This window comes from Manis javanica, chromosome 1 (genome assembly GCF_040802235.1).
Source record: "Manis javanica isolate MJ-LG chromosome 1, MJ_LKY, whole genome shotgun sequence".
In the NCBI taxonomy this organism is placed as follows: domain Eukaryota; kingdom Metazoa; phylum Chordata; class Mammalia; order Pholidota; family Manidae; genus Manis; species Manis javanica.
Window position 1 is genome coordinate 51,634,077 of NC_133156.1, and position 21,631 is coordinate 51,655,707.

General features: G+C 35.8%; 1 protein-coding gene across 3 annotated transcripts in view; it reads left to right on the plus strand.

Annotated features, from left to right (window-relative positions):
• The window catches only part of RANBP17 (RAN binding protein 17), a 364,604-nt gene that overhangs the window by 301,491 nt on the left and 41,482 nt on the right, over window positions 1-21,631 (plus strand). For all 3 annotated transcript variants that reach the window (XR_012129393.1, XM_036995225.2, XM_073232144.1), the window contains 3 exons: window positions 854-936; window positions 12,494-12,708; window positions 14,664-14,802. Coding sequence is in view for 2 of the 3 variants with exons in the window: in XM_036995225.2 (XP_036851120.1) it covers window positions 854-936; window positions 12,494-12,708; window positions 14,664-14,802 (437 nt within the window). In the remaining variant the exon portion in view is untranslated. The remainder of the gene's footprint in view (window positions 1-853; window positions 937-12,493; window positions 12,709-14,663; window positions 14,803-21,631) is intronic.

Sequence of the window (21,631 nt, forward strand, 5' to 3'; positions counted from 1 at the left end):
AAATATCTTTGCTGTTTGGTATTTCTCTGCCATGGCCTGATTTCATGTATTTTGCTAATCCTTTAAAAAATACACTGTTATTTTTTGAAAGTGAAGCAACCAGGCATGTCAGAGCCAAAGTGATGTTAAAAAAGCACAACATTTTCTGTCAAGATGGCAAGTTAATCCTTTACTCTGTTCATACTGTTTCCCTGCCTGTCAGGAACCAGGGAGGTACAGTTGTTCTCATTTAAAACTTCTGGGATTTGTTTCTCTTTACTTGAGCTATGTGAAATGGAAGCTATAGCCCGTATGTAATTGAATGTGTGTGAAATATGCTTGAAGTATCAGATGATTCGTGCTCATGAAAAGCAGTATTAAAGGTACCTAGAGTTAAAAAAAAAAAAAGGTACCTAGATTTTCTATCTGTCACCTTAGAATTTATTTTTAAAATCTATTAGGCACTACAGGAGATCTCGAATGTCAATCTCTATCCAAGTATTTATATAAATGTATACATACACACCTGGGGTTTTTTTTATTATCTGTCAGCTACTTTGCATGAAAGGAGGAAAGGGAAAGGAGGTCTGAGATATAGAATGTCAAGATATTGTTATGACAGTGAAAGTGAATTCTTTGAATCAGCAAATAAATGAAAATAGCTCTACTTAATTATCCTAATTTCTTTAGAGTAAAAATATTAGCATACAGTAAAAATATTAGCATAGAGTAAAAATATTAGCTTAATAGAATGACACTTTTAAAAAGGGATAATTGTGCAGCTGCTCTTCTAATAAATGAAAATGCCAGATATTTTAAACCTATATTTGGTTTCTTTTTTGCACATATGGCCTAATTTTGCTATATTTCTTAGATCTGAGCGTTTGAATTTTGATGTATCATCTCCTAATGGAATTCTTCTCTTCAGAGAAGCTAGTAAAATGATTTGCACTTATGGTGAGTATCTTTTTTCATATTTGTCTCTGCAATAGAACTTTATCTCTTTGGAGGAAAGAAAGATGTTAGTTATTTCGTTCTTTTGAACTTTCATATCTGTATGAATTTGTGAAGTGGGTAATAGGAAAGCAAAAAGCCAGGTAGCTATCATATTGGTATCAGGAGAAGTAAGCTGCATGGCTTTGACTACAAATCATGCCTGACCAACTTGATGAATTTTCTTTTGGATAAAATTGCAGTGTCAGTAGGCAAAGGGAATACACTAGATAGCATATTGAAAAGTTATAGCATATTCAAAATTACTGAAATTACAGCAAGGAGTTTACTATCTTGGATCATGGAATGCTTAGACCAGTATGTCACCAGCCCTGAATTTTGGGAAAATATCCTGGTAAAGAGCAGTAAATATTTTATTATAGGGAACTTTCAGGCACTGCACCTTAGAATTAGAGTTCTATAGTAAAGATGGTCCTATTCAATTATAGTTGAAAATTTGGTGAGTTGTTAGAATTGAACCTTAGAGATACCTTAAACCCATATACTTGCCAATTCTGACAGCTTCAGTGAAATTCCCAACTCTCTGAGACCATTACGTAGCCAAGGAATGGGGATAGGATTCTCTGTAATCAAGTTTGTCACACAATAACTGAATGCTAACTACAACTTACTGTGCGATGCTTTTCTTGAGAGATGTTTTCCTCTGTCCTCACGTTCTTTATTCTCTTATCTTTTCCTGACTGTTTTTACTTTCCCGAATCAATAGCCTAAGTACGATAGATCTCAAAAATTGCCCATAATTCTCATACTTCTTTCTGAGTACCTAGAAACAGATTTTACAAAATTTTGTAAAGCCTCTTTTTTTCATGTGTATATGTGTGTGTCTGTGGTATGTAGGAACAACCATTAAAAGCATATTATTTCTGTAAAAGTAAAAGCAGAAAAATTGTTTTAAATTTACTTCAATTCAGGACACATTCTAGGGCTCTGGTCTGTATGCATTATAAGCCTCTGTTAAGAATGCTCAGTTTTAATTATACATTTGACTTTTAGAGTTTGAGGTTGTAAGTGTATGGAAGCTACAGAAAGCATTGTTTTATGACAGTAAACTTACACTCTGTTATTTTCATCCATACCAACAATTACATTGCCACTTTTATGTTGAAAATGGCCATATTAGAATCATACAAATTAGAAATGCTGTTCCTTCAAAAGGTGAAAATGGACCCCTTTTTAAATATTTTCAATATAGTTTGCTGTACTTCTAGTGTATATCTAATTGCTTTGAGCATTTTATCATACAAAGATACTTATCTGAACCTTTTTCCAAAAGCATACCTTAGAAAAGCATGGATTTTGGAGATTAAAAGATCTGAGTACCAGTCCTAGATAGAACCTACTCTTATTAACTCCATGACCTTCAGCTAAGATACTACAGCTCTTTATGCCTAGTTTTCTCACATATAAAATTAGGAATAAGGAATACTACTGACCTACCTGTCTAGTTAGGATTAGAGGTAATTAATTGAGGTACTCTGGGTAAAAGGCTTGGCACAGAGTGTAACAAAGAATAATTACTCAATAAACATGCTTCTCCTTGATTCAAAGCATTCCCTCATATTCATGAAGCCAGCCTTCTTTGGACTGACCACATCACTTTTTTCTTCAGGGGTGCCTTCTGCTTAGACCACACTGTTTAACTTCCTCTGCCTATTGCAAGTGCTAAGTTTCTGTGTCCTCACTTTTTAAAAGGATATATGAAACAATGCACATTCAAGAATTTCTTAGTAGTCGATAGAGCTTTAAGTAACTGTACAATGTTAGATTCCTGTTACCAGTCATAGTTATATCTTGCCTTCCAGTTTTGCTGGATCCATTTCTTTCACTAGGTGTAATTTTTCCTCTGGGGCTTATTCACTAGCACAGTAGGGCTAAGAGCAGTGACTTCTTCCTCTTACAGTATCATTGGATCTCTAGGACACAATGTGTGTCCAGCAAGTGATACCAAAAGGCGTCTCAGAACAAATATGGGCTTCCAAAGTTATCCAGTCCTCTATCAGGTTGCCTGACATAGACAAAGGCATTGTAGCAAAAGTTGAGAAAGATAAACTATGTAAGGATTACACTGGAGAGAGAAGAGAAGACAGAGGGACAGAGAGGAAGGGAAGGAAGAAGAGAAGGGAGGTGGAGCAGAAAAGAGAAAAAACCTTCAAAGCATTCTAGGAAGAAAAGCCAGTACAGAGTTTTCTTACCCTAAAGAAAGACTAAGAGATTAGGGTAAGGCTCTGCTACTCAGTTTGAACTAATAATGGCAGCTTCCATTTTTTAATCAGCTATTATATGCCTACTCCTATACTAGAACATTTGTCATACAGTAACCCGTTGAATCCTGCAGGTAGGTATTAGGATCTGCCACTCACTAGTCATTTGGCCTTGGTGTTAAGTTGCTTAGCCTGTCTTGCTTCCGTTTCTTGTTAAACAGAAAATACCTACTTCATAAGGTGGTTATGAGGATTCAGTTCCATAATGCATGGAAAGCCCTTAGACCAGTTGGCTACTATGAGTACTGTTAGGAAGAAATTGAAGCTCATAGAGGTTAAGAGATTTTCCAGATATTACATAGCGAGAAAGTAGTTGAATTGGAATTTGATTCAAAGTCTATATGACTTCAGACAATAGTTGTCTTTCCATATTTCTTACTGCCACTTGGGAGTTGCCGTAAAACTGTACCTTGGATGCTTATAATGAAGCATTTATTCTTTAAGGTATGGTGATTCCTATACTAAAACTTAAGGGAAATCAAAGGCCAAATGGAAAAATGTCCTTTAACTTTGTCAGCAGTGACTTTGACACATGCACTTTATGTAGAAAAATAGAAATTTTTTCACCCTTCACTGATTCCCATGTGGCCCCCATCAGCCAAGCTGATTTTATCTATCTTTACCTTCCATAATGTTTTATTACCCATGCATTTACCTCTGGAGATTCTGATATGCTCATTGAAGGGAGATCGTGTTGTTGTCATACAGGAGTCAGAAAGTGAAGGAAAAAGGGTCTGGGAGGACACAGAAGAGCAAGCATTATTTATTTCTTTGGTAAGCCAAAGTAAAGGAAGGAGAAGCCCATGAAGGAAAGGGGCCAGAACATTCTGTGATCCCTCTGTCTTCATCCTCACTGGGTTTCTTCTCTGCTTACGTCTCATGGGCACCATTTGGATAGTCAATGATCGGGGCAGTGCAGAGGGGGAAGGACTCATTTCCAAATGCACCTGATTTGCTATATATTTTGTGGAATATCTGCCTTGATTCTCAATGAGACTGGCAAAAAAAAATACTTTTGATATGCTGTTTTATTTATCTACATTCTGTCATGATATACTTTGATGTAAGTTTTTAATTTTGCTTCAGCTCTCAGCTGCTCTCGCTGTTACAGCTCAGGGTCAGCAGTGAGGTTAGCCACAGTAGCACAAAACAATTTCCTGTTTGTACAGCCCAGGTAACATTTGGATGAGGATTAAATTTTACCACATTTTCTACTAGCCCAAGCCTATTATTTCTAATGAGTTTTAAATTGCTTCAAGAACATGTATTTCAAAACTTAGTGCTGTGATCCATTCAGCCTGAACAACTTAATAAAAAATTTCTTCCTTAAGTATTTGGTTAAAATGTTGAATGCAGTGTAATAAATGTTATTACTTTGGAAACCAACTTCTCAGTTTTAAGAACTGGATTTTTTATGCTCAATTTCCATTTGTCTAATCATCTTCCCATTGCCTCTGGGTACTGGTATCTTTAGTGACATCTGTTGGTTGAAGAATGCACAGAAGGGAGAGACAGAGGGGTTTTTTTATTTTTTGTTTTCATAAGACTGGCTAAAATATAACCGTTATTATTCCTCCCTTAGGTTTCTGATTAAAGAAAGCTCAGTGTTTGAAAGTCTAAACTTTAAAAATGAGTAGAACAGAAATGATTGTTCACTATACATAAGAATTTATATCAGGTTTCTTTTAAGCTGTATATGCTGCAGGTACATTTAAGGTATAACTTAATAGTATGCTTAAGTTGAATGTGTAAAGCATTACATAAGTTACTATTACTCATTGTGACCTAGAAAACAGACCAGTGGTTTCCAAACTGGGTGTTGCAGAGCCCTACAGACTGTGAAAGTACTACAGAGGGCCCGCTAGAGACAGGGGAGGTGGGGCCCTTGCTGCCACTTTGACCAGAACCACCTAGCTATATAGTTGCATTAGATTTGTTTTTAAAAGGGATAACCTGTTTTAATAAAAAAAAGTTTTTATAAAAAAAAAACTTGAAAATTACTGACAGGTACTATTAGAAGCATAAGGATGAAGGATTGCAATTGTATATCTGTGTTTCTATGATTACAAAAAGATACCTGAAGAATGCATTGGTCTAGAAATAAATAGTTAATAAAATATCACCATTAAATAACTGTTCTGAAAAACTGCATTAGATCTTACCAGAAACTTGGTTGGGGGCATAGAATGACAAAGTAGTATATAGTAAAGCTCACAAAAGTTTTGTGAAAGCATTGGAATGGTCAACACCTAAAGAAGTCCAGCCCCAGGATCAGGTGGCTTACAAATCAAGGCCTTTAAGAATACATTCTACAATAAATCCACCACAGAGGTTAGACTTAGCACCTTCTTCATGCAAGCAAAAAAAAATGTTAAATAAGCTATTAAATAAGTGAGGATGTCTGAACAAGTGCTTAGAGTCCAGTGAAGTCTTTCATCCGTGGAGCTAACATTTATTGAGCATTTACTATGTGTCTCACACTGTGAGAGTTATGAGGGATAGGAAAGGAAATAAGACACGCAAAAAAGAATCTTACCGATTCTTCCTTTAAGGAACTTAAGTCCAGCAGGGGATGCACACAAGTAAATGAAGAATGATGATGCACTGTGCTCACTTTTATGCTTGAGAGGTATAGAGAGTGCTACAGGGGCCCAGAAGACATTTCTAACTCAACCTAAGAGATCAGAAAAGGAAGCATTTTTTGAAGGAATAAGAATAGGGCCCAGAAGTTTGAGGATGGAATTTCAAGCAAACAGCTTTTACAAAATCACATAAATATAAAACATTTGTAAATTGTAGTATTTCAGAATTGCTGTAGAAAGTCATGGGCCTGATCATCATTTCACTCAAAGAAGACCCATCGTTAATAGTTTAGTGTATGCTCTTCCATACTGTCTTATGTGTACATATACATATATTTTTCCAAATGTCATAATATACTTGCTACTATGTAATTTGCTGTTTTTTACTTATATCATGGCAATTGCTCCATGATAATATATATGAATCTACCATAGCTTTTAAAGTAGCAACAAAGTATTACATTTACATTTTATAGTCTTCCTATAACTTATTTAATTATTCACTTTTTGATAAATATAATTTTGATAAACATGTAGTCTTTCATTATCATATATTGTGTTTCAGTAAGCAACTTGTACATTCAGCTTTGGGAGCTTCATTCATTCAACAAATACATATTGAGAGCAGCAGGCACTGTTCTAAACTCTTTGGATACATCAGTGAGCAAAACTGAAAAAGAAATATTTAGTATGTCATAGCATGATAAGTGCTTAAATAAGGGTTGGGGGGTGCGGGGAAGCCAAGTCAGGATAAGGAGCATTGGAAGTACCAGGGATTGAGAGACATGCTGTAGTATTAAGTGATCAAGGTATGCCTCATTGGGAAGATAACATATGAGCAAAGACTTATAGTAAATGAGGGAGTTATGTGGATAATTTGGTGAGGAGGATGTCAGGCTGAGGGAACACATTTTAGGGTCCTGAGGCAGGTGTGCTTGGCATGTCTAAAGGACAGCAAGGGGCAGACATGAAGACAGTGAAGACAGACAGTTCTTTGGAGGACTTTTGTTACAAAGGGAAGTAAAATCTACCAGGGAAGTAGGGCCAAGAGAAAGTTTTGAATTTTTTTAATGGAAGAAATAATAGCATGACTTATATTCCAATGAGATGATCTAATAGCAAAAAAAAAAAAAAAAAAAAGACTACATAGGAGAGAAAAGGGAAATTGTTGGTGCTTTGTCCTTAAGTACTTAGGAGGAAATAGGAGCCAGTTGAACATACCGAGGAATAGTTTTTATAGAAAACAAGTGTATGTGAGTGCCAAGGCTACCAGATAGGTTAATATGGTAATGAACTTTTAGAATTAGACTGTATCCCCAGAGTGGATTTACACATTTTTTAATATTTTTAATAAATATTACCAAATTGCTCTCTAGAATTGTTATACTAATTTGTATTCCCAACAGTTTACTTAATTTTCCTACATCCTTATCAACACTGCATTTTTTAATCATCAGTCTGAAAGGAAAATATTATATTCCTTTCCAGTCTTCACAACTTCAATTCTATCCCCAACCATTTACATCCAGAGTGGGCTGAGTGACCCGAAGTAAAGGAATGTCAGCAAGCTTGCGATTCTCTTCCCATTACTGTTCTGATGATAAGTGAAGACAGTCAACCTATAGAGCTGTCAGCCAAGTATCAAATTCACTTTAAAATTTTAGAGATTAAAAGAGAAAAAGAAAAGGTAAATCAATCTAATGGATCGCTGTATAAGCCAGGAAATAACATTGTTCACACTGCTAGTTCTTCCTGGTACAAGATACTACTGTAGCATATCTTATCTCTTCTACCTTTTTTTTTTTAAGTATTTTTTTGAGGGCACAGAGAACTCGTAGAATGTGGGGCAAAGAACCACACTGTGATCCCCTACAGCAAATTCTCTGTTAAAGGAACAGAGGGAGCATGGTCAAAGATCTCACTGACCTTACTTTAAATTACGCATTAAAAGGAAGTGACATTATTCGACACAACACACACCCAGCTTCACCTTCTCCTCTTTTCCAGGCTATAGCTCTCCTGTGAACTTACAGGCTGTGGGACTGGAGAAAGAAATGACCCCAGTACTATGTATTGTTTTAGTTTATATTTACTGAGCACTGTGCCAGTTACTATGGCAAGCATTTTATGTAGGCTGTCTCCTTTACGCCACAGAAGAGCCTTTTAAGTTACAGGTACTGTTATTATCCTCATTTTATAGATGAGGAAACTGACTTACAGAGGCTAATAATGTGCTCAGACACCCAAGTAGTAAGGAAAGATGTAGGATTCAAACCCCAGGATAAGTAGACTTGGAAGCCTACCCAGTTCATCACTGCCTTATGCACTATGTTAGCTTCCCTTAGAATATTATCTTGTTGTATAGGTTTCCAGGTAAGGCCTGTGAGGAAGGCCACTCCTCTTTGGGTGTAGGGAACCTCTTCTGAACAGGACATCATGGAGTCACTCAGAAAACAGTCTCAGAAGAAAAATTCTTTAAAAAATAGAAAAGTAGATCTCAGACACAGAATAGGAGATATATATATATATAGATAGAGCTAGAGATACATAGATATATAGATGTAGATAGATATAGATCCTTCTCTTAATATAGATATTAAGAATTACCTAGAAGGATACTTCTATGTGCTGGAAGCTAGCCAAAACAAAAACAAAACAAGAAAAACCTTATCCAGAAAGGACAGAGAATAGAGGTTAAGAAAGAGGAACCCAAGCTGTTAATATAAGCTAGTAATGAGGAAAATATTTCTAATAAGCCAAATTATCTATATCAGGAGTCCTCTGTTTTCTTTTCCAATTTTTTCCTCATAGTATTTAGTGAGATTTCTTTTATTGCTACAGCATGTACAAGAGTAAGAGCAGCAGTTCCATAACCCTTGGGCTTCCATTCCCCCATTATAGTCTTTGTCCAGGTTAACCATGTAATGCACTGGTCCCAGTGTAGCTTCAACATCCATCTTACCCAAGTCTAATGTTCAGGATGTAACAGTACTTCATTCCCCTGTCCCCAGTTATGACAGATGTAGTCAGTGGGAAACAATTACAGATTTTCCTTTTGATTCTAAACTTTGAAAGTCTTTTTTATCTCATTAAGGAAAGTATCATTTCCTTTTGTGCTACTACAATAGTACCAAAGTGGCAACTGTTCCTGGCTTTAGTGGCTGCTAGCCTGGCAATGCCTTCATCTCCCAGCTGTCCATTAGTGTAGTACAGATCTCCATCTTAGGAAAGGAGTTCTGGGAAGGAAGGAGATGGGGCTTTCCAGGCATGGAGTGGAGCAGGGAAAGCAAGAAGCACTGTCATACCGCAGAGGAATATCGAAACCAAACCTCAGCCCTGTTACTTTGTTCACAGTAGTGCGAGTCTAACTGCTAGACTTTAAGCTTCTTAAGGACAGGGCTTCCAGTTTTAGTAAGTATTGTTGAATAACACATACTGATACAGCTGAGTTAGTGTGAACAAATGACGGCTTAGCCAAGCCTTCTCTTCCATACTCTTTAATAACAGCCATGGAATGCTGAGGCACTTGAGCACAATGAGATGTAGTTTCCTATTAAAAGTATCACTCATTCTACTTTGCAACTTCAAGATGGAATACAAATTACTGTTTTAACACAGATGTATCTGAAACAATCTGAAAGATAAGACATGTATGCCAAATTGCAACTTTAACATAGGTAAAAGTGGTAATTCTAAATAATTAATCTTTCTTGATGATAGGTTATCCAATCCTTTATAAAAATTTTCCCCATCACAGTTATTAATCTGCATATTCCTTGTTTTGCTACAGAATTAGAACCTTTAGTTCCCCCATAAGGAAGGCCCTAAAAGATGACCCAGTTTTCTCCCTTTCATTCTGACCTCCCCAACAAACGTAAAATGTGTCAACCACATCACCACCCCAAATTACCCTAGCTTTTTGCATCACATGGACTCAGTGCTTTTCTTTACTGGGGAAGAGAGGGAGAGAAATGTCTTCCTTAACTTATATTTACATTGAGGCAAAGGTAGAAAAGCAGTGGTTGAGAACTGTCCTGTCCTGCAGTACATGCTTTCACAGATGTCCATGCCAGTGCGTTTAATCTGCCAAGAATCCCCTCCTCTCCCTCCAAGACCACCTGGGAAACCGCAATTGATCCTTGAAAAGCAGGCCATTCTGTGAAGCCTTTCCCCACTGCCTTCCTGCCTCTTCTTCACGATTCTTTTTGCATATATCTATTCATGCCAAGCACTTTCTACTTGCTTTACAAATAACTCATTGAGCCTCATAACAACCCTAGAAGTTCTATTATTAGTTCCATTTTACTGAAGGAGAAACTGTGGTATAGAGAGCCTGCCAAGGTCACAGCTATCACACACAAGATTGAACCCAGTTAAACTGGTTCCAGCTCATACTGCTAACCACCAGGTAATACCTCTTATTTTATTTAGATTTGTGTCAGGAACCTCCAGTATTTGGCATAGTTATTTGCACATAGGAGATCAGTAACTGTTATTGACCAAATATTGACTGTTGTTGATCACCATTGCCCAGAGTTGGAGAGAGGAGGCTGTGGCTATACAAGGGAGCAACAGCAGTGGAACTGTTCCAATACTCCCATTTCATCTTGACATATCTTTCTGATAGTGTTTGTCACATTGTACAGAATTGTTTGTTTACAAATATGTTTCCCCAACCAGATGGAACTCTTTCAGAATAGATATTTTATTTCTTTCGCCTATCCCAGCACCTCACACATAGTAGCTGTTAAATAAGTGCTATCATATTGAGTTGAATTAGTATGAAACCTAATATATATCTCTAAGGTAAGTTAGGATGGGATCATGAGAGAGGGTACAGAATTTAGTACACGCTCCAGTGTGTCTAGACAATGGTATTGTTATTCAGATGGATAAATTATAAGCAAAGCCATGGGTTTCTAAGGATGCATGTAAGAAAACCTGCACATGGAAATGTTTCAGTAAGCAGATCAAGGGGAGAAACCTTCACTCTGGGATGGTCCTGTGCTTTATGCTCTACTGGTATTGGTCCTTCTTAGCACACATGTGCTTACTGTAATATACATTGATGTAAGTCAGGATTCAAACAGGGAAAAATAAGCGCTGTGACACTTCAGGAATAAGGAATCTGTTTTAGGAATTAGACTGTATACAATCTTGGGTGAAGATGGGGAAATAGGTCCAAAGGGGAGATTTGGAAGTTCAGGAGAAAAATCATTGATCTGCCCTTGGGAAACAATAGCATGGATGGACAAGTTGGAGCTTGCAGGGAAATCTGGGAGCTAGTTAGATCCAGCTGCTGGAGTGGAACCATGAAAAGATGTGGAGTGAGAGGTGGACTGGTGTTGTATAGAAGTCAGTAGAGGACTTGCTTGTGCATAGCTGCCTCTCTGTAGGTTTGCTGCTAAGCACTTGGGGTCATTGGTCAATAGGGTTGGTAGTTCTAGACACAGGGCAGGAAAGAACAACGACAAACTGAAGCCCAGCGGCATCTCTGCATCTTTTTCTCAGTATCTCTAATCACAGTGACCTTCAGAAAGTCATAGCTGTTACCTCACTTCCACCTTCCAAATCTCACTCAGTGTTCTCTTTTGCCCAGTTCTGTCCCAGTCATACAGGGAAATGGGTCCTGGAAAACCTAATTCTTATCCAGCCAAATTGACACAGTACCAGACCACAACAACATGCCTCTAAATTTTGTAAATTAAATTTAGTTTCAATTTTAGAAGCAGTACTCAATTGAATAGGAAGAAACATGGCAACTTCATAATTTATTAAAAAGCATTCCTGGACATAGCCTAGTAACATGCCTTACTAGCACACATCTCAGAAACAGAAATTGTTGGTTGTAAATGCTAATTACTATTACAAATTTTAAGGTAATTATACAAACATTTCTTTGTCTTTTGATGCTTAACATGGGATTTAAGTACAGTTTGTAAACAGTCATCTCTTGAGAACTTCTGAAAAAGGATCTAAGGAAAAAAAAAGGAAGTAACATTTATTGTGCACTGTGCCAAGAACTTATGTGTCATATTTCATTTAATTCATATAACAAACCTGTGAGACTTCTAAACGTGAAATGACACAAGATCAAGTTCATGTTGAAACCTGATCAAGTTCAGGTTGAAATTCATCCAAGAATTTAGAGTAACTTCTCTCTCAGTCTAGGTTACCTTTTTCTCTTGACTTCGTTATTTCCTCCGACTTTTTTTTAAAACCTCTTATTGAAGAAGAGATGATACATATATTAAGGTATGTAAAGAGAACTAAACTAATCTTAAGATCACAACTCAAGAGTTTTATTATCCGTGTATATATTATGTATCGTATATATCATGTAATCACCATCCAGATAAAAATGTAGAACTTTTCCAATACCCTTGATTGGTTTTCCTTGAATCATTTGTACTTCCCAGGTAAAGTGCCTGGGATATATATTATATATATGTAATATATATATATATATTCAAGTATTTTTATATGTCATTATAAAATGTTACATTTTTCATTGCATGGATGGAGTAATTCTGGGAATAGTGGTAGGGGGAAGTGAACATTAGCAGTAGAGTGAAAATGTTAAACAATGTGCTTTATAACTGCCTTGATTTGAATCTACTTATATCAATTTCTCTTTTTGCTTTTACCCTAAAACAGGTAGTCAGATCTTGTCCCTTGGGAGCCTCTCAAAAGATCAGATTTATCCAGTGAAACTCAAGGGCATCTCCATCTGCTATTCAACTCTCAAATCTGCCTTGTGTGGAAATTATGTCAGCTTTGGCGTCTTCAAGTTGTACGGGGACAACCATTTTGACAATGTACTCCAGGCCTTTGTCAAAATGCTGCTCTCAGTGTCCCACAGTGATTTGCTAGTAAGCAGTCATGCATCATGGGAGTCTTTGTATGAAATGTGAAGTAACACCACCACAGGCTTGGAATTGTTGTAATGAAGCTCAGGGATTTAGAATAGCACCAGAGCATTTTTATGTTTTAGGACAGCATCTTGATGTAACTTAGAGAGTCTGAACAACTATAGTAGCGGTATTTACATAATTAAATGTGCAGTTTTGAAAATTGCAGCGACCACCTTCTGACAAATTGGTCATCCAGAGTGATTCAGATTCTGCACCTAGAAAACATATAATTAACAATTTCAACTAATTGCTTATAACTGTATTCATAATTTTTAAAAGGGCTGTGGTTCCTGGAGTGGAAAATGTAGGATTGGCTGCAGGATCTCTTCCTTCACTTCTCCTCTGCTGCCCCTGTTGTTTGGCCTTCCATTCCATTAGAGTCCTGGTGTGGTGGACAGAGTGCTAAACCGAAAGTTGAGCAACCTGTTGTGTAGTCTCACTTCTGCCACTCACTAGTCATTTACTTTGAATAAATCACCTTCTCTATTTCTCAAGGCTTCAATTTCCTCACCTCTAAAATGAGTAAATTAAACAAAGTGATCTCTAGGTCCCTTTTCCACTTTACCATCTAGTTTCTATGATTTATGTCAGTGGTTTTCAAACTTTGAGGCCCATCAGAATCACCTGGGGTGCCTGTGTGAAATTCCAATTTCCAGGCTCTTGCACTGAGCTGTGTCATTATCAGACTTTTTTAAAAACATCTCTGCCTGATTACACAAAAGCTAATATATGCCCATTGTGGTTGCAGTAATTACTTCAGTAACACAGGCAAATTCATGCTCAGGCTTGGTTCAGGCTTTCCCACCTGCTCCCAACCCAAGGTTACAAGTAAAATCTGGGAGTCTTCCTTAGTCAGCCTGTGTGAGAAGTACTCCTTGCCATTCTAATGGATTAGTGGCATCCTCTTCCATCTTTCTAAGCTAGTCTTAAGAAAACCACATCTCAAGCCCAAGTTGTTAAATAAGCCTCCATACTAGAATGGAATGCTCACTGAAGGATGCCTGTAAGACAGAAATACAGAGTAGAAATTTGAGTTAAATCAGCCTCATTGAGGGGACACTTCACTACAGTTGAGGTCCACCAAAAAAAACTTATGTGGTTCCAGGAATTTCTCTAATTTCTTTTCCTATAGACAAGCAAACCTCTAACTCAGTAATTCTCAAAATTGATGGTACATAGGACTCCCTTAGGGTTCCTGAATAAAATGCACATTTGAGAACTTCATTCCAGAGCTTTTCATTTAGTGAGTCTAGAGTGAGGATCAGGCAACTGCATTTTTAGCAAGCAGCCCATGTTCTTATGGAGGTAATCTGAATCCCATTTTAATAAATACTGCTGTATTTTATATTTCTTATGAGTGTTGTGCTTCTTTGATATCAGTTTGAATTTCATTCAAGGCTTTCTTATGCACTTCTGCCTGTTGTGTATGGTAAATATTAAGCCATTTACCAAATTATGATTTCATGAGATAGGTTAGTGTAAAAATACAGCAGACTATAATGCCAAATCTTATTAATAACAGCAAATTTCTTTGTGTTAAAAAAAAGGTTGCCTCGCCACTATTAAGCACTGTTCAGAATTAGAATATTCCAGTTCAGAAAAATAATTCACAGTCTTCAAAATTCCATACTACAGAGATTCTACTTATATTTAAATAATAGCCATGTAAGGTAAAATTGAGATTATCTACTATACTATAGTGTCAAATTAAGATTTCTAGGTATCAGTTTCCTATTAGAAGCCTTTTAAATACTGAGTTGAGAATCATTATGTCATTTGTTCCATATATTCATTTTATGTACTTATGTTTAAGTAAGTTTACAATTTCCAGTATTATAAATGGCAATTTGCACTGGACTGTAACATATCTTCTGCTACCCTGTGGCTTGACATTTAGTATTTCTGTGTTGTAGCAATATCGGAAACTGAACCAGTCTTATTATCCACTCCTGGAATATCTCACCCAGGACCACATGAGCTTCATCACCAACTTAGATTCTCCTGTGCTCCTCTATGTTCTCACATCTATCTCAGAGGGACTCTCTGCACTCGGTGAGTGTCATAGAGAACATTGTTACCAGAGGAAGAACTTGACTGTGGTCTCTTAATGTATGTGCTTATTAATAGAAATGATCACCCTACAGAGAGGAAAAGATTGTGTACCCAAACTGAGAGATTATTTCATAACTATTATGTGTAAGTGAGGAAATGCCCTTTTTTAATTTTTTGATATACAGTTTGTTTTTTAATCAGCTTTATTAAGGTATAATTTACACCCAGTAAAACTCATCAATTTCAAGTGAACAGTTAAATGAGGCCTGCCAACTATATATATATACATAGTCATGAACCACCACAAGCAAGGTGGAGAACATTTTCATCACCACAAAGAGCTCCCTCGTGCCCCCTTCTGATCAATCCCTTCTTCCGAGCTCCAGCCCCAAGGAACCACTGACTACTTTCTCTCACTACAGTTGGCCTTTTCCAGAGTTTCATGTAAGTGGAATCATATAATATATGTCTGGCTTCTTTCATTTAGCATAGTGCCTTTGAGATTCATGTTTTGTTTTGAGAATCAGTGTATTCCTATGTATTGTTATGTGTTATTCCCTTGTATGAATTACCACAATTTGTTTATGTATTCACCAGCTGATGGACATTTGAGTTCTTCTCATAATATGGTTGTTTTGAATAGTGCTACTATAAACATTCATGCACAAGTCTTTCTGTGGACAAATATTATTTCTTTGGAGTGAATTCCTAGGTGTGAGATTTCTGGGTTCTATGCTAAACGTATTTTTGACATTATAAACTTTTTCCCAAAGTGACTGTACTGTTTTGCTCCCCCAGCAATGTTTGAAGGGTCTAGTTGCCCTATATCCTCCCTAACACTTGCCACTATCAGTTTTTTTAATCTCAGCCATCCTAGTGGCTGTGAAGAATAGTCTCACTGTGAATCTCATCAATGAACTGCATTTCATTAATGAATAATGATTTGAACATCTTTTCATGCTTATTTGCCCTTCATGTCTCCTTGATAGAAGTGTTTTGTCAAACGTTTATCCATTTTTTATTTTTTTTATCTTTGTAGGAGTTTGTTATATATTCTGGATTTAAATCCTTTATCAGATATGTATTTTACAAAAAATTTTTAGCCTTGGCTTATCTTCTTATTTTCTTAACAGTATCTTTTAAACAGCAAAGTTTTTAATATTGAAGTTTTTTTTATCTCTTACAGTTTTTGAGGAATTTTTTTCTCTTATAGTTCATGTCATCCTAAGATGTTTGCTTAACGGAAGGCCATAAAGGTTTAAACTATGTTTTTCCAGAAGTTTTACAGTTTTAACCATTATGTTTAGGTCTGTGATCCATTTTAAGTTTTGCATATAGTATTATGAAATGAAAGCTGAGCTTCTTTTTTTTACATATAGATATTTAAGTGTTCTAGCACCTTTTGTTGAAGAATATCCTCTCTTTTGCATTACAATTTTTTTTTGCCCTAATTTTTCAGTAACTCTTAAAATCACATAGTATAGCTCCCTGACTGTTTTTCTCTTTTAAAATTGTCTTATCTATATAAATTTTATGTTTTATACATTTTAGAATCAACTCAACTTGTCATTTTCTCATGTTTAAAAGGAATGGGAAGACTGTAATGGGGTATGTGGGGGGGACTTGATAATGGGGGGAATCTAGTAACCACAGTGTTGCTCATGTAATTGTATATTAATGATACCAAATTAGTTAATTGATTAATAATATAAATAAATAAAAGGACTGGGAAGCAGAATTTGGGTTGGGATTGAATTGAATCTCCAACCAAATTCGGAAAAAATAATAGGTGTACAGTTCCTGAAAATGGCATATTTCTTACCTGTCCATTTACTTAGATCTTCCTTTTCTTTACAACATTTTGTAGTTTTGAAGGTATGAATCTTGTACATATTTTTGTTACATTTATAACTGTATTTTATGTATTTATACTGTTTTAAATGGTATTGAGTTTTAATTTCCTATTGCTCTTTGCTACCATGTAGAATTGCAGTGGATTTTCTTGTATGTTGACCTTATATCCTGCAGTCTTGCCACTCACTTATTAATTATAGTAGCTTTTCATACATTTTTTAATTCATAGATTTTCTACATAGATATATCTGCAAATAAAGAGTTGTACCTCTTCCTTTCCAATCTATGTGGGGGGTTTTCTTGCCTTATCACACAGACTAGAACCTACAGTACAATGTTGAATAGAAGGGATGATAGCAAGTATGCTTTCCTTGTCTCTAGTGTTATGGAGAAAGCATTCATTCTTTCACCCTTCAGTATAACGTTAGCTCTAGGTTTTTCATAGCTGCTCTTTATCTTATTGAGGAAATTCCTTTCTATAATAGAGTATTATCATGAATGAATGTTGAATTCTATCAAATTCTTTTTCAGTATTAACTGAGATGATCATATGGTTTTTCTTTTTTTGATCTGTTAATACATTACATAATGTTAATTATCACATTGATGGGTATTTGACTGTTAAACTAACCTTACAATCCACACTTACTTACAGTATATTATCCTTCTTGTATATTACTGGATTCAAATTTCTAAAATTTTGATACAGATTTTTACATCTGTGTTCATTTCAGATATTGATATGTTCCTGTGTAGTTTTTCTTGTACAGTTTTCTGTTCTTCTCATATCTCTACCTTGTTTTAGTGTCACTCGAGTGCCCTCATAAAATAAGTTAGCAAATGCTCTCTCCTCTCCTATTTTCTTACAAAGTTTACGTAAAGTTGTTACTTCTTTCTTAAATGTTTGATAGAATTCCCTAGCAAACCCATTAGGCCTAGATTTTTCTTTGTTAGAAGGTTTTTAACGACAAATTAAATTTCCTCAGTGGATATAGGATGATTCTATTATTCTTTTACATCTGGAGTAGCATTTGGCAGTTTGTGCCTTTAAAGGAATTTGTCCATTTCATCTAAAGTTCATCTGACATTACTGGCATAAAATTGTTCATAATATTACCCTGTGAGACAGTTTGATTTTATGGGATCTATAGTGATGTCCCTTTTTTTCACCCCTGACATTGACAATGTTTGTCTTCTCTTTTTTTGTAATCTTTCTGGCTCTAGGTTTATAAATTTATTGCAAAGGACCAGCTTTCAGTTTTTGTTAGTTTCTCTATTATTTTTTCATTTTCTGTTTCATTGATTTTATGTATGATCTTTATTTCCTTCCCTCAGTTTACTTTTCCTTTTCTAGTCTTCTCAGGTAGAAGCTTACATCACTGATTCTAGACCTTTCTTCTTTCCTAGTATATGCATTTAATGCCTTAATCTATGCACTGCTGTAGCTATAGATGACAAAATTTTTATATATTTTTATTTTTTCTATTCAGTTCAAAAATATTTACTGATTTCCCTACTGATTTCTTCTTTTACCAGTGTGTTGTTACTTAGAAGCACATTATTTAATTTCCAAATATTGAGAGATGTTCCTGATGTCTTTCTGTAATTGATTTAGTTTAAATCCTATCTATGTGGTCATAGAATATCCTCAGTGATTGTTACAACTTTTATATATATTGAATCTTTTTTATGGTCCAAAATATGGTGAATGTTCCATGGGCATTTGAAATTAATGTGTATTACATCATTGTGGAGAAGAGTATTCTGAAGTAGTCTATTTGATAATGTTCAGGTTTTCCATAATCTTACTGGCTTTTTGTTTGTTTTCTTCTCATTCTATGAATTACCAAGAAAGAAGAGCTAAAGTCTGTAACTATAATTAAATAAACTAAGTAAAAGATTTCTCCTTTTAGTTCTATCAGTTTTTGTATAAAGTACTTGGAAGCTCTGTTATTAGGTTTGTAAATATTTAGCTTTGTTATGCTCCCTTGGTTAATTTGCCCCTTTATCATTATGAAATGACCCTCCCTCCTTATCCCTGGTAATATTTTTTCCTCTGAAATCTACTTTGCCTGACATTTTTAGCCTGTCTAGCTTTCTTTTGCTTAGCGTAGCCTTTTTTTCCATCATTTCGCTTTTAATCTTTATATCTGTGTCTTTATATCTAAAGTTGGTTTCATGTAGACAACAGGTATTTTCTTGTTGCTATTTAACAAACTTTTACAAACTTGATGGCTTAAACCAATATAAATTTGTTATCTTATACTTCTTTAGGTCATAAATCGGATATGAGTCGTACCAGTCTAAAATCAGGCTGTCAGCAGACCTGTGTGCGCTTTCTAAGAGTAAATCCTTTTCCTTGCCTTTTCCAGGTTCTAGAGACCAGGTACATTCCTTGACTTATGGACCCTGTCCTCCATCTTCAAAGCTAGCAACATTGAATCTCTCTGCCCATTCTTCCATAGAATAGATACATCTCACTGATTCTGACATTTGCCTCTGTTTCTTTGTTTTTAAGGACTCTTGGGATTACATTGAGCCTACACAGATAATCTAGGAGTCTCCCTATTTTTAGTTCAACCGACTTGCAACCTTAATTATTCTTTGCTGTTTTACCTAACACATTCACAGGTTTTGGGAATTGGGACATGGACATATTTGCCTAATACACAGCATATATTTGGGTCATATTTTTATTTCAAATCAGACTGTCTCTGTCTTCTCATTAGTGTTTTGACCATTTACATTTAATGTAACTACAAGTATTTTTTAGTTTAAATCTAGGATATTGCTCTTTTCTCTTTTTCCTATCTAGGTGTTGTTCCTTTTTTCCTTTTTCCTGCTTTCTTTTGGTTTGGGGTAATTAAATGTCTTTTATGAGTCCATTTTATATCCTCTGTGAGTTTATTAGCCAAACTTGTTTATATTTAGAGGTATTCTAGAGTTTATTAATCTACACCTTCAAATAGTATCATCATGGTTACCTTCAAATAATTACAGTTTACCTCTGTCCTTCTATCTCCATTCTTTACAGAACTCCAATTCCACATGTATTATATATCCCTGTCATATTGTTCAAATACTGGAGAGAACTCCTTTTAAATCTCCATGACTCTCTCCTTATACAGCTCCCACTCTTTGATACTCTGTCCCTCAAGTTCTAGCTGTCTCAGCCTCCCCAAATGCAAACTGTTTCTCTTCAGCTCAGTGAGACCACTGAACTTTGTTTGGGTTTCCCATTCCTGGCCTGGAAACAGCTTCAGACAATAAGTTTGAGCAATTGTATAAGTATTACCTCATTTGTTTCCCTCCTCTCTGGGTTAATAGTCCTGTACTGCTTGTTGTACAATAATTGAAAAACACTGTTTCATATATTTTGTCCTGTTTTCTAGTTGTTTATGGCAGAAGGGAAAATTCTCATAGCAGTAAATCCCTCATGGACAGAAACTGAAGTCTTGTCTTTTATTATTACTGTTTGGCCTGGTGGTCTTTTATCTCACATCATAGTAGCACTTGAAGATTTTGAATTACAGGTGGCTATATTGCTCTCAGAGTGTGGTCTTAGGCCTGGAATATGCATTTTAGCAAGGCTGTCAAGGGAATCTTGACAAAGTGGCGTTATGGAAGAAATAGTGAACTTGGATTTAAGTCCCAGTGCTGCCACTTTGTAAGTGTATGAGTGTGAACACATACTATGTGCCTAATGCTGTTACAGTGTTTTCATATGTGTATTTCACTCATGTCATTCTCAGAATCACTCTGCATTCCAAAACTGAGTTAGATACCCTAATAGCATTGCTTGTGCTTATTTCCCACGTGATTGTAAGTTTCTAAAGGACAGGAACAGTGTTTTGATCACCACTTTATTCCCAGTACCCTGCATATAGTAAGTGCCTAATAAATATTTATTAGCTGAATTAATTATGTAGTATTATTTTCATTATACAGATAAGTAAGCTGTGGCTCAAAGAAGTGAAACACATTGCCACCCTGCTGGGTCTATCTGCCTGATAAGAGGCATGGTTTGGCAGGTGAATTGTGCCCTGTGTCATGAACAGAGAGAACAATTTAGGATGTTGAAAGCAACCGCGGGCTGCTTCTTTTCCAACAACAATATATTTGCAAAGAGGCATTTATAGGTATTGTTTGGATTACAAACAGGTTTCAGTTCGACTAGCCTCAGTGGAAAAACTGAGAGAGGTACAAAAAAGCTGAATCAGTTTTAGAGTAGTGACTTGCCTAATATACTTAACATGATATTAAAAGTTTTCAGTTAATCATCATTTGCCAGCATTTTTAGTTTTGGGCCAGCTATAATGTTGGGAAAGAGAAAAGTGATTGTATTTTCCAACTTTTTAATTACCTATCCACCACCACCACCTACTCTCACATACAGAGACCAAGTGAAGGGCTTACAAAAAGCTGCTCTTATTAATTATTCTCCATTGATTCAGTAAATATCAGCTATGCACATGCTGTGTGCCAGGTACCATTCTAGACCTTGGCAGTACTAAAAGGAAATAAGATAGATAAGGCCCCTGCTCATGTGAAGCTTATATTCTAATGAGGAGAGAGAAACAATAAACACCACACACACATGAAAATGTCAAGTCATGATATAAGTGCTAAACAAAGACTTAAATGGGATAATGAATAGAGAATAATTAAGCATGGCTTTTTTAGAAGTGATCAGGGAAGGCCTCTGAAGATTAGCTATATAGGTTGAGGGTACATTCCAAGAAGTAACAGATGGCACAAAAGGCTAAAAAAGTAAGGGTGAAGGCAAGTGAAAAATTGAGCCAACTGGAAACCACTAGATCTTTTTCCATCAAGTTAATTATTAATAAAATGTTCATTATTAGTAAGGAGAGTATGCGGTTATTTTGAACACATTCTTGAATTGGATTGAGTAAATAGTATGAATGTAATAGTTAGAAACTTAGAGACCTTGTACATTAGTTTTCCCACCACAAAC